The following is a 12964-nucleotide window of genomic DNA, read 5'->3' on the forward strand; positions in this document are numbered from 1 at the left end:
CAACGCTTGTATTATTTATCAGCTATGATAATTAGAAATATCTCGCTCTTGCTCCTGATTATTCCAACTAGGTCAGAATTCCAGGTCAATCGTATTGGGAGAAGAGGGGAAAGGAAATCTGTAAATGTCAGTGCAAATGTCTTTTCTTTGCCCTTCAGCATTGCACCCGTGGTCCAGATGGTTAAAAAATGCCTAAAAGTTGACTGCAACGGAAAACTTGGTGTCTGTACTGCAACTTTTCAGCATTTTGAAATTATGACTTTGCCTGACTGTCTTGTAAGGCAAAACTGGACCAGTTACTGAATTGCAAGTATGCCTCAGCAGCATGCTGGCTTTCTTGCTGAGAGCTACAAATAGGATGTCACACAGAAGTGAATGCCACTTCACTCATCTGATTTGGACATAATTTAACAAGGTTTGTAAAAAGCTACAACACCTAGCAGATGAGGACAGAACGTAAAATGGAGCAGCGACTCCAAGAGCAGCAAGATGTAGGACATTCCGAAAGGTTGTGGATTTATGGGTGAAATCCCAGCCTCTGGTAAGAAAATAATTCCACTGAGCTTCCTGGGGAACGCAGCAGGAATCATTTCTCCATAGACAATGAATCCTCACCTAAAGTTCAAGCAAATGGGCTTGAATGGAGACATATTTATTCTGATCTCAGCAGGCAGCGGCACTTATCTCTTCAAAACAAGCCCAATTTGTTTGTTGGGACGCTCCATGCTGACATGCGGCATACATGCCTGTCTGTCTGCCGAGATGTTATGTCTCTTTTTCAGTTTGAGCTGACATACACAATGCGCCACCATCAGTCAATCTGTCATTCGTTGCAGACTGACTGTTCCTGGGAGGAAGACTTCAAAAAGGCAAGAAATATTCTCTTTGCACAGAGACAAAAGGTGTTGATTTTTGTCTTGATTACTATTTTTGGGGGGTTGAAAATTACAAGTATTTATTTGTCTGGGCACATCTGGTAGTACTTTTCCTTCCTCAGTGTGTTTGCTTCACAAATTTTCGGCCAAACAGACACCAAAGAGTCTTAAGTAGGCCCGACATCTATCAACAAACGGCCACAAATGCGACAGAAGTCAGAAGTTTCTTGACGTTCATCAAATGATGTCAGGACCACTGAGAAAGCTCACAAGACAATCCTGCAAATGGACATGGGAGTCCCCCGCTGTGATCCATCACCTTACTTAGCAAATAAGAGCAGGTACGCTCCGTAACTAATGTAAGCTCAATTGTGATTTGACAATGTTTTATAGTAGCTAAGTAACTGATCAATCAAGATTAAAGATATAACTTAACGATACTTATTAGAGTCACATAAATGCAGATTGAGCCTCCAGCAAAACACTCACACCACCGTCATGGCGGCCATATTGCTCCGCTCAATGGCTCTCATACAACATTACATTTCACAAAAGTTGACAGTGGCTGGACATTTTTCTCTTTAGTACTAACTATTGTACAAATGTCAATTTTGAATGTTTTTTGGAAAATCAAGTTTATTGTAGGAAGAACTGACAAACATTATCGCTGTCATCCAGTAATTCTTTTTTTTCAGGAGCAACAGATCTTGATATCCATCTCAGTACCGCTTATCCTCATTCAGTGACAGGTGTGCTGGAACACTGCCACACGTGTGGACTGACCAGACTTGTGTGTGTGTGGGGGGGGGGGGGGGGGGGGGGAAGCTTGAAATTGTATATGGGTGTTTTATTTTTTCCAAAATTAATGACCAATCTAAGGTGTTAAAAATAAAAAATGAAAAAACTCTTACATTGTTCCAGTGACCAAACCTAATACGGCATATATACGATTACACTATATGTATACTTAAATAGTACATATTTTTTCAAAATTCAATGATATAACACTGACTACTTAATATTGAATACTCATTTTCCCCACAGAATTGCCATGTATGCAAAACAATAACAAGGAAGGGTGCATGAGTCATTGCTGAATGCGGTTAACTTCATGCTGTTATGCAAACACTGCATACGCTGTATACAACGCACTGCCGTCTTGTAGCTATGTACTTTATGCCCAAAATGATACTTCAATCCAAACAGCTCTGAGTCAAGGATCCAGTGCACGCTCTGGCCATTTTTCTCCCCCAAGGGCAAGACTTGTCACTTGGTACGTTGCAAGACGTAAATCGCCTTGTGCTGTGCATAGATGCTTGCTTGTACCATTTTCTTTCTCCCTCATCATCATAGTTAGGTGCTTTTGAATTACTTGAATGTTAAAAACAAATACATGATATTTTCAGTTATTGTTGTTTTTAACCATCCCTATTTCAGTTGCGTCATGTCTGTGAAGAATTAATCGATTTATTTTTGGTCAGTTTATGTTTAAGTTATGCTGGGGTTTGCATAACAACACGTGACATTCCACAATCTAGGTACACATACGGAGGTAAAACAGTTGTTGTTATAATAGAACATCAATATGTACGTGCATCGGCCGGCAGAAGTGGGTAGTAACGAGTTACATTTACTTCGGGGAAAAAAGTACTTCTAAGAGTAGTTTTACTACACAATACTTTATACTTTTACTTGAGTAGATATGAGAAGAAGAAACGCTACTCCGCTACATTGGGCTCACTAGAGTCGTTACCCGCCGCCCCAGTCATGTATTAGATTTACCGTATTTTCACGTAAGCGCTCCACTTGACTGTGTGGGGGCATTTCCGCGGACACATTGAGGCGCAATTCTCGTAATGTCCCGTAATGTTTTATTTGTTTTGTTCCAGGTTTATGACCTGTGGTCTTATGTTCAATAAACAAAGACAAACTCGAGCCATAACAATGTGTGTGGGCTAACGTGTCTGCTTGCACTGTTGTTCGAGCTCAAAAAGTTATGTTATTTATTTATTTAATGATTTGAAGATGTCAACATTTCCACAATTTTTTTTTTGTCTGTCTGATGACATTGTTTTTAAAAATAAATTAGACTTCATGTCGAATCGGTAAAATACCGAATAAACAATATTAAAAAAAGAAGAAAAAAAGAGAGCAATGATGATGACATGTCGAATCGGTAAAATACCGAATGAACAATACTGAGCTCTCTCAAAAAAAAAAGAAGGGAAAAAAAAGGAATGTTTACAGAGAAGCATCTTAACATTACTCACCGCATATGCTGTTGCTACGCTGCAAAAGTCAACAACTTTTATTGGAATAACTTGATCGTTTTTCCTTCTCTCTGTAATGTGGCTACAACTTAACAGTGTATCAGAACATGCGGAAACACACTACCCCCAAGTGACCAAATCGTGTACCACATGAACAGCGCTCTCAATAAAAGCACACACAAACAAGGGCAAGAAAATATAAAATAATTTAAATAAAATCAATTTTGGGGCATGCAAAATCGATTTAAAATCGAACTAAATGAGAATCGCGATTTTTATGAGTATAGATTTTTTGGGGGCACACCCCTAGTATCCATCGACCGCTTGTAACCCGTCTACCTGGAGGACGATCGACCCACGCCACTGGCCACGACCCGCGCTGGTCCGCCTGCCCAATCGTCTGATTGAACTACTATACTACGACACAGTCTGCCGAACTTCCTTGACGAAGGACTCTCTAACAGGGGGGTACTTGTAACGGCAACAAAAAACGTTCCCAACATACGATGTAATTAAGTACTTTGTTTCCAGAATTTTTTTCTGTGTAGACACTGTGAGCAAAACTACTCAACCTAAAAGCAGTAACAATTGTTCATGCTATCCATGACGAAACAGGTAGCCAGTGCTGAGGCCAGCTTCAAAATAAAATCTTTCCAAATGCTGAAATACGCTGACATTTGAAATTGTTCCCAGGATTGTCTCGCAGTGTGACTGCCGACTTGACTCCTTTTTTTAGTCACTCTGGTTGCGGTGTCTTGGATGTCAACAGCACGTCATTCTGAAATCAAGTTCAATCGCTAATTAAGGGCGCAAAAAAAACGACTTAATTATTATTATTTTTAGAAGTCTAATTTTGTGTCCAAAATGGTAACATAACAGTTACCTTTCTATTTCACTACACTACTCTTCAGGTACGAGTAATCGATTTACGATCAATCGAACAGTTACACAATTGTATCAGTTGGATTGAGCACAGGAAAATAAAATGTCAATATCACACAGCACTAAAGCAAATTGCATTTATACCTTATGTCAGTTCATTGTGTTTCTGTCCGTTGCAGCCTTTGATATAACCCACATTCAACTTTCACACAGTTATTATTATTATTATTTTTAATAAAGGTGATGATGTGCATTTATTGTATATTTTTTTACAAGACCTCACTCAATTCAGATGAAAATAAAAACATTTCATGGTCAAAGAGAAACCGACGGCAGCGTGTTCAGACAAAAAAATACTTGTGTTGTTTTCAAAGCACTTTAAGTCTGCAATCATTTCAGTCCCTTTTTTCCCCCATATGATCCTGGACTAGCTGATTCAGCCAGTTGCAGGACTCACGGAGGGGAGCCATGCTGCCTTTATGCTCTCAGGAGGCTTGCTTGGTGCAGGTTCCCACACTCTCTTGGAGGTTCACCTTGGATCTAAAGACAGAATTCACCAACTTAAAATAAGTTTAGGATTTAAGAGGCTTGTGATGTCCTTTCGAATTTATTGAAATACTAAAATTGTTTTAATGTTAACTCTTTGACTGCCATGGACGTTAAAAGACGTCAAGTAAAAACCTACGGAGGGCCGCCAATGACGTTAAAAGATGTCATCCATTTTTAAAAAAAATAAAAAATTGAAACGGGTGGAGGAAAGCCTTGGCCAGCTGTGGTGAAAGTTTCAAGCAGATCAAGTTAGCCTAATGACTATTTTTGGCCCCAACATACGATGTTAGATGCTAGATGGCAGCAATGACTCTCTTTTGACAAGATTGGGTAGGCGTCAGTAGAAGACGTGAGGCGGAGCTAGAGGGGACAATGGCTGGGAAGGGAAGAGAACATGGTGACCGGTTGCAAGCAGCTCACGCTCGAGCAGTTTTTTTCAAAGACGAAAAGCATCGACCAACGCTAAAGAGCACATTGATGACGACGATGATCATCATCGATGATGATGATGGTGACTCCGAGGTTGGAAGCATTGACGCGGCAGTAGAAGACGTGAGGCGGAGCTAGATGGCTGAAGAAGCGAACAATGGCGACCGGTTGCAAGCAGCTCACACTTGGGAATTTTTTTCAAAGACGAAAGGCATCGACCAACGCTAAAGAGCACATTGATGACGACGATGATCATCATCGATGATGATGATGATGGTGACTCCGAGGTTGACGCCGAAGTTGGAAGCGCTGACGCGGCGGCTATGACGACGTCATAAAGGTTCACGGGCTAGCGATGCTAACACCAGAAAACGCGGAGCACAACCGAGTACGCTCAAGCGGACGTTCAATCGGACGACGAAGAGTGCCCCGAGTCCAATGCATATTCATCGGAGTAATGGGTACAGTCTGCTACTTGCTATTCCCCGGAAAAAAGGTGGAAAGTGGAACGTCTCGTTTCACAAAAAGCTCTTTTTCTCCGCTTTTTGTTTCAAAACAGAGCATTTCGGTGAAACGAACCATTTTCTATTGTTGATTACTGAAGAACGGAATAAGGTAGAAACAAACTTTTTTTTCCGATGAAAGATGAGAGTTCAATCTTTCATTTGGTAGTATGTGTGTTTCCATAGTCCAAACACAACATTTTCTGTGGACCTTGAAAGATCAGTCAAAATGCTTAAATCGGCTGGCACTGGCGACATCCCGTTTCTGAAAACGTCTGGCAGTCAAAGAGTTAATAGCAAACTACCCATATTAAACAATGAAACAATAACACACGCAAACAAACACTGACCTGTTATGTGCCATGTGACTCTTGACCAGGTGACCAGCTGCCAGAGCAGACATGAGTGACAGTTCTCCAGCTAGCACAGTAGCACACACCACTTTAGCAAGCTGCCTGGCATTCTCCCCTGGACAAGCCTCACTGGCCCCCTGTACGCCCAGCATCTGGACACACGCACAGACAAAATTTCAGAGTCGAAGATTCTTAATGACCACATCGGCAGAGTATGCATAATGCGTTGGGCACCATTATCTGTGGGGGGCAGCATTGTCCGTGTGGGGCCCCATTTTGTGCGCGGGGACGCATTGCGACATCATCGAATGCGCATGTCATGCATGAACGTGTATTCTTAATTTATTTTAATTTAAAAAAACATAGTAATAACACAATGCTTTCACTCAACTGTCATCGTATGCGCTCTTACGTTGAGGGATTAAAAAAAAAAAATGTGTGTAACTACATTTGCACAACACACACTTCATGGTGACCCCTCACGGCAACAACAGATTTCAAGCCACAGACATTTTTCTTACTTTAGTCTTACGTCAGACATATCCAAAGTCCAGCCCAGGGGCCAAATGCAGCCCGTCATCAAATTGTATCCAGCCTACAGTCTCTGTCATCAAATTAATAACATCTGGCCCGTAGCCCTGTCGACCAGTGTATAAAATACATGCTAAATGCAATTTCCCATGTATCCACAAGAAGGAAGCAGCATGCTTTCCAGCTCCATGACCCAGTGTGACCATTTCTGGACAATTTCTAAAACGGCTACAGTGAATAAGTTAACAGCAAGGGCCAACAGTTATAGAAAAGGTGAAAATTTGACCTTTTTTTTTTCACTGAAACATGCAATAGTTGCCTGGCTCAATTGCAAAGAGATGGTGGCTTTGTGCTGCAATCCAGATCTCAGTATCACCCTTCACATTAATGCAGGCAACTTGTCTGTCATTAACAACGACTAATATAAAATTAATAAAACTAATCCCTCAGTTCAGTAAATGAATTTTGTTCAAATGAACCCTGCACTGTGTCAAGTGATTTATTTTAAACATGTTTCCCTGTTATTGAAATAAAATGCTCTGAGAACATTTAATTGCCAGTGTTTGAAATGTAATTTGCACTGGTGAGCCAAAAATTATTTTATTGTGATAAACAGTGATATGTCGTGTTTCAAATGTACCCAAAAGTCAAATATGAAAGGTAGACAGGTTTGCTAAATGTGTAGATTTATTGGTATTCCATGTAAAAAATAAATAAATAAAAGAATGCCAGGCTAAAGCCGAATGGTAGGCTCCACACATTTTCACCTCACCAGATTTGGCCCTCTTTGCAAAAAGTTTAAAGTTAAAAATCAAGGAAGTAAGTCATCTTATTCAGAAGTTGTTTCGATCCTGAGTAATAAAACAAAATTTTATTCACTCAACTGAGATTTTTTTTATATTAGACATTGTAAATAAAAAATACATTTGAAATTGTATTTAGCATGTATTTTATACGCTGTTCGACAGGTCTACGTACCAAATGTTATTAATTTGATGAGAGAGGCTGCAGGCTGGATACAATTTTACTAGAGGCCGCATTTGGCCCGCTGGCCGGACTTTAACATGTCTGAGCTACATTATACTAATGCTATGTGAGCATACCCGGAGGCAAGCTTGTTGGGGAGGCAGGTTGGTTCCGCCCCCTACGGTGCCGAGCTCTATGGAGGGCATGGTGCAGCTGATGTAAAGGTCTTCACCTGTCGGGCCTGCCACTTCCATCAGGGTGATGCAGTTACTGCTGCCCACTGACTGGGCGGGATCCTGGGGTGCACACATAAAGGTACACTATAGGATTGCAATTCAAATGATCATAGAGAGATGTAATGTTATTTACCTGTCCGCAGGCAATGTATATGGCTGCTACCAGGTTTGCTGCATGTGCGTTAAATCCACCAATGCTGCCAGCCATAGCTGAGCCAACAAGGTTTTTATTTATGTTCACATCCACCAGAGCTTCTGTCGAGGTCTTCAAAACCTGCAATACAGTGGTCAACCTAAGTAAATGCCAACAAATCTATTTTCTATCACCCACAACCATTCACACACACACACACACACACACATTGGCATTATAACTGTGTGTCCTGTATAGTTATTTAGTGCAAATGACCCATAGATGCGGTCTTTTCTTTACATGGAAATACATTTGTTTGTGTGTGTGGTATCAATATAAGCAAATGTTGTTGTTGTCTTTGTCATAGATGAAGATCACATGTTATGACCAATTATTGCAACTGTATATCTTCTTTAATGGACTACTTTATCAGAGGCAAAATATCTAGCGAACAAGGTGGACTTCAACTTACCTCTCTGACTACATTAGCAGGGATGGTGGCCTCACAGACTGCTGATTTTCCTCTGCCTTCTATCCAGTTGACTGCAGCTGGTTTCTTATCTGTACAGTAGTTGCCACTGACAGACAAAACATTCAACTCTGGAAAGTGCTGTTGAAGTTTGTTCAAAGCTTGGTCTGTACCCTGCAAAAGGGCACGGCACACTTTCAGGGTGTGTTTATAGGTACACTTCATACATTTTTCACGCCAGACTGCTTTAAACAATGTCACGACAAAATTTCATTGACACTGACATAATGAATCTCACACATTTACTAGTTTACCTTTGAGATCATATTCATTCCCATTGCATCCCCTGTCTTAGAATGAAAACGAATGTACAGATTTCTTCCAGCCAGACACACAAGCAGCTTCTGGAGGCGAGCAAACCTGCCAAAACGTCACCCACAGATATGCTTTATCATGGAAAACGCAACTTGTGTATCATGTGTGTACATGACCAGTGGCATCTCTGGCATGAAAAGTCGAGTGGGGCACAACAGTCAGCACTTTACATTCACAAGCAGTAAAGCCTACACAATAAATTCAAATTCAATTTAAGATCACAATCCGGCGGAAAAGCGCTATATAAATGAAGTGCTGAATGAATGGTTCAAAATAGGGCTGTGCAATTAATCAAAATCCAATTACAATTTCAATTATTACACTCTACAATTACAAAATTGGCATAATTATACACACAAATAAAAGATTATTAATAATCATTTTGAGTTGGTAAAATTGATATATTTGCACTTTTTTTAATTTTAAAAAGACTAATTTAATAAATCTTGTTTGCTCCAAAAGGAACTTATAGCAGTGCCCCCAACCCCCCCTCCGTTCATTCAGCGCTGCCTCTCGCTCTTGAGCGAATCGACTTCATTCATATTGTTGGTTTGCTATTACGTATAGTATAGTCTTTTTGCTCCCGATGAAAACAAATCTAGCTTGCTGCTGTATACTGCAATCCGCCAAAACTGAGCGCGTGTTGATTGGGTCTTGATGTCACGTGACATCAGTCCTGTATTTTAATTGAATGATGGTGCCAGTTAATGTGGCCCCATGGCTGTCTATTGAGTGCCGTTTTGGACATACGCACTATGATTTGAGTGGTTCATCCACTTAAACCACATGCACATGGGCCGGCCCTATCAGTCCTGTTAGAAAGTTAGACCATTGAACTTGGCTTTGTATTATACATACAGGTACATGTTTATAACGTAATTACCTTACAAACATGATTGGTATTTATTTGAATATTCTTCTTCTTGATAAAATCTAATTTTCTAAATTATTAGCTATAAAGACCGATTATGAGCCTGCAGAGTGCTCAACAGCGCCACCTGGTGGGATCCGGCCCACTGGCCCCAAATACAGAGACGTCACTGTACATGTCGGCAATAGTGCTCAGTTTACCTGCTGGTGTTGTCAAAGGCTTCTTTGATGGCCTGGAAACCATCTCTGCTCTCCAGCCAGGCTTTAACCTCAGCAGCCTGGCAGGCAGAAGGAAGCCTCACCACAGGTCCTCGGGTCATGCCGTCAGCCAGGATGCGACTCCTGGCTCCGCCTCCAAGCTACAGAGTACAGAAGGCACAGCCTGTCAGACATGCAAAATACAACAGTAATAACTGGCTCCCTTCTATTCTTTCATTGTTCAAATGATAATGACGTGAAGAGGTATCCATTCAACCATTTTCCAAACCGCTTATTCCTCACAAGGGTTGCAGAGGTGCTGGAGCCTATCCCATGCACCTAGGGACAATTTAGAGTGTTCAATTAACCTACCATGCATGTTTTCAGCTGTCAGCCATCGTGCTGCAAAGAGGTATCCTTATATACATTGCTATACAAAGTCTGTCAAGAAAAGTCCCCAAACTGGTCTCCCAAAAGGTATTCAGTTGAACCTCGGGTTCTGAATTACAGTAATTCCTCCCCCTCCATCACAGACTTCCAGACAACTCCGGCAATAAGTTAAATTCGCAATATTTAGTGTACCCTGGCTATTCATGGAGGCCAATCCACGAATAGTGAAATTTTGATGAAATGAAATATTTTTTTAAAGATTCTTAATTCATACTTTTAAAATAATATAAACACATATAAAAAGAAAGCAAGAGCAATAGATAAAACAATTACTGTACAGTGTCCCAGTTCCTCGCTGTGTTTATAGAACACAAATCCCACTTTTTCCAAACTAAAAAACTCATGCCTAAAGACATAAACTATAAAATGAACCTAAAGCTGTCGCTTTGTATAGGAGTCAAAAGCAGGGTTGAAGAGGATTTGACATTCAAAAATTTCCAGCAAAAACTAGGCTTATCATTATTTTTCTTTGCGGAGCAGTTTAGGTTTCCATCCACCTATTTATATTCAAATTTTCAAGAATTGCAAAAACGAAACTGAATTGAAATGCCAGCAATTCGAAAAAAGGCCCAAAATTCGCAAAAAAAGTTTTGACGCTTGGTGGGGGTGGTTTTTGAAGCGTATCGGAAAAAAAGACAATGCGCATTTTGGTGATGGAAACAGGTTTTGCGAATAAGTCACTACGTTGCACGTTTTGACCGATACTACATCACACGCACGTTTGTAGTCACAATAAATGCCGGATGATATAGTAAGATATGTTTGGGGAGATGAAGAAACACGATTATTTTTATAATTAATTAAAGAAAAAAAACAATGCAATTTTAGATGGCTTTATTAACATCAGCTTTCAATGTAACGACACACTTCACTTACATGTGGGAGGGAAGCCAACAAGACAAACTACTTCCGTTCAGTCCGTCAAAACCAACATTCCCACCTGGAACTCCCCAAAGTTCCGTCACTACAAAGTTATCTCGCGGCGCAGATTCGCAAAAGAAGAGCGGATGGAAACGCGCATAAGTCGCATTTCCGTTTTTGCACATTTTCACAAAATTCACATAAAACATCGAAACATTTGGATAGAAACCTAACTAATGGCTTCATTTGAGCAACAAAACTACAAATTAGACCAGGGGTGGGCAAACTTTTTGACTTGCGGGCCACAATGGGTTTGAAATTTTGACAGATGGGCCGGACCAGGAGCATTTGGACCTCATAGCACAGTAAAAACACACAGATAAATGTACAACCCAATTTACTTATAGTGTGCACTCAGGACTGCGTTTTTCAAATGTGCAAAATCCACATATTTAAAACAGCTTTTCCAATAGCTTCATTTTTATTGTTTTAGCTCAACTTTTGCTGTGTTTTTATGCTTTGTAAAGTGACCTTGGGTGTTCTGAAAGGTGCTGTTTTTAAATGAAATGTATTATTATTATTATTATGATTATTATAAAATAGCCCTAATCCAGGTAGTACGTTTGCCTCAATGAATAAGATGCGGCATTTACACACTATTTGGCAAAGTGGGAGGAGAAATGTAAATAGATTATAATAGCACATACACTGTGATCTGTCAAACCTGGTGACTGCATCTATTATTAATAGATTTCAATTCAAGGCGTAAAGTTAAAGAATTTTTTTCCATTGGCCCACCCATTTTTAACCCGGGCCCACAGTACGTGTGACACCTGCGGCTGCATGATAGCCGCTGCTGCCTGTCACGCGCTGAGGACAAAGCGCGTACATCCAATCCGTCCTCTGACCACTTTTCCATCTCCGTGGGGGACGCATAGCACACGGTGTTTGTGCGGCAGCTCAAAAAGAAGCCAAAAGCCAATGAGGAAACGCTCATATATCCCCGGGGATGTATTCACCAATATCAACAGTCTCCTGCATGCGCGCTCCTCACCTCACCCATGACAACATGTAGAAAGACTATTTTCAGCAGTCAAAAGGATCAAAACACGCAACAGTGCCACAATGTTGACTGATAGACTGAACTCTTTGTCCCTGCTTTCTTTCAAAAAAGAATTGACCGATTCTCTGGACTATCAGGACATTATTGCTGTGTTCAACACAAAACCCTGCCGTCTCCTGCTGTAAATGTCCAAATCCAGGAAGAATTGTATTTTATGAATCAGTTATCTTGAGTTAAGCTTACTGCCATTCTCCCGTTTATTTTAATAAATTTGCAAACGTTGTTATGAATGTGCCCTGCGTATCTTTCTGTCCCCTTTCTGTGCGTAAACGAGCTTATCAGTGAGACCCCGACCCAGTGATCATATTTTCTGGGTGTGTAGAAGTTACACAGCAGTGACTCTGGTGTAAAACATAATCTGCACAGGAGTCTGAGGGAAGTGGATCCCAACACCAGTCATCCACTGCTCGTACTGCTGCAGCTGGAGAGCGCGTTCTCCAGCTGCACCCGTCACTCACAGCAGTCCTTCACTTTACGTGAGACCGCGCCAGCGATTTTATTTTCTGCGCCCTCGTAATTAAAGAAGCGAAATAACGCCATAAAACCTTACCTAAATCTAACCTCCCAATTCCAACCCTTAATGCTGAGTGTCAAGCAGAGTGGCAATCGGTCCCATTTTTATAGTCTTTGGTATGACCCGGCCGGGAATTGAACCCACGACCTCCCAGTCTCAGGGTGGACACTCTAACCACTCATCCACTGAGCTGAACAAAAAAAAAAAAATACATAAATTTTTCGAGCCTTATTGGATAAGTTTGGCGGGCCGGATTGAAACGCATAACGGGCCGTATTTGGCCCGCGGGCCGGAGTTTGCCCATGTCTGAATTAGACGCACAGTGTCAACAACGTAAATAAGAGAACAACAAATAAATACCTCGTTGGCCGTTTGCC

General features: G+C 40.9%; 1 protein-coding gene across 1 annotated transcript in view; it reads right to left on the bottom strand.

Annotated features, from left to right (window-relative positions):
* Window positions 1-4240: 4240 nt before the first annotated feature.
* The window catches only part of hmgcra (3-hydroxy-3-methylglutaryl-CoA reductase a), a 28641-nt gene continuing 19917 nt past the window's right edge, over window positions 4241-12964 (bottom strand). The window contains exons 14-20 of the mRNA XM_077561915.1: window positions 9643-9800; window positions 8511-8616; window positions 8200-8370; window positions 7728-7868; window positions 7496-7654; window positions 5859-6013; window positions 4241-4567 (exon numbers count right to left, since the gene is read on the bottom strand). Coding sequence (XP_077418041.1) covers window positions 4513-4567; window positions 5859-6013; window positions 7496-7654; window positions 7728-7868; window positions 8200-8370; window positions 8511-8616; window positions 9643-9800 — 945 coding nt within the window. The 3' untranslated portion in view covers window positions 4241-4512. The remainder of the gene's footprint in view (window positions 4568-5858; window positions 6014-7495; window positions 7655-7727; window positions 7869-8199; window positions 8371-8510; window positions 8617-9642; window positions 9801-12964) is intronic.

The sequence above is a fragment of the Vanacampus margaritifer genome, chromosome 3 (genome assembly GCF_051991255.1).
Source record: "Vanacampus margaritifer isolate UIUO_Vmar chromosome 3, RoL_Vmar_1.0, whole genome shotgun sequence".
Taxonomy (NCBI): domain Eukaryota; kingdom Metazoa; phylum Chordata; class Actinopteri; order Syngnathiformes; family Syngnathidae; genus Vanacampus; species Vanacampus margaritifer.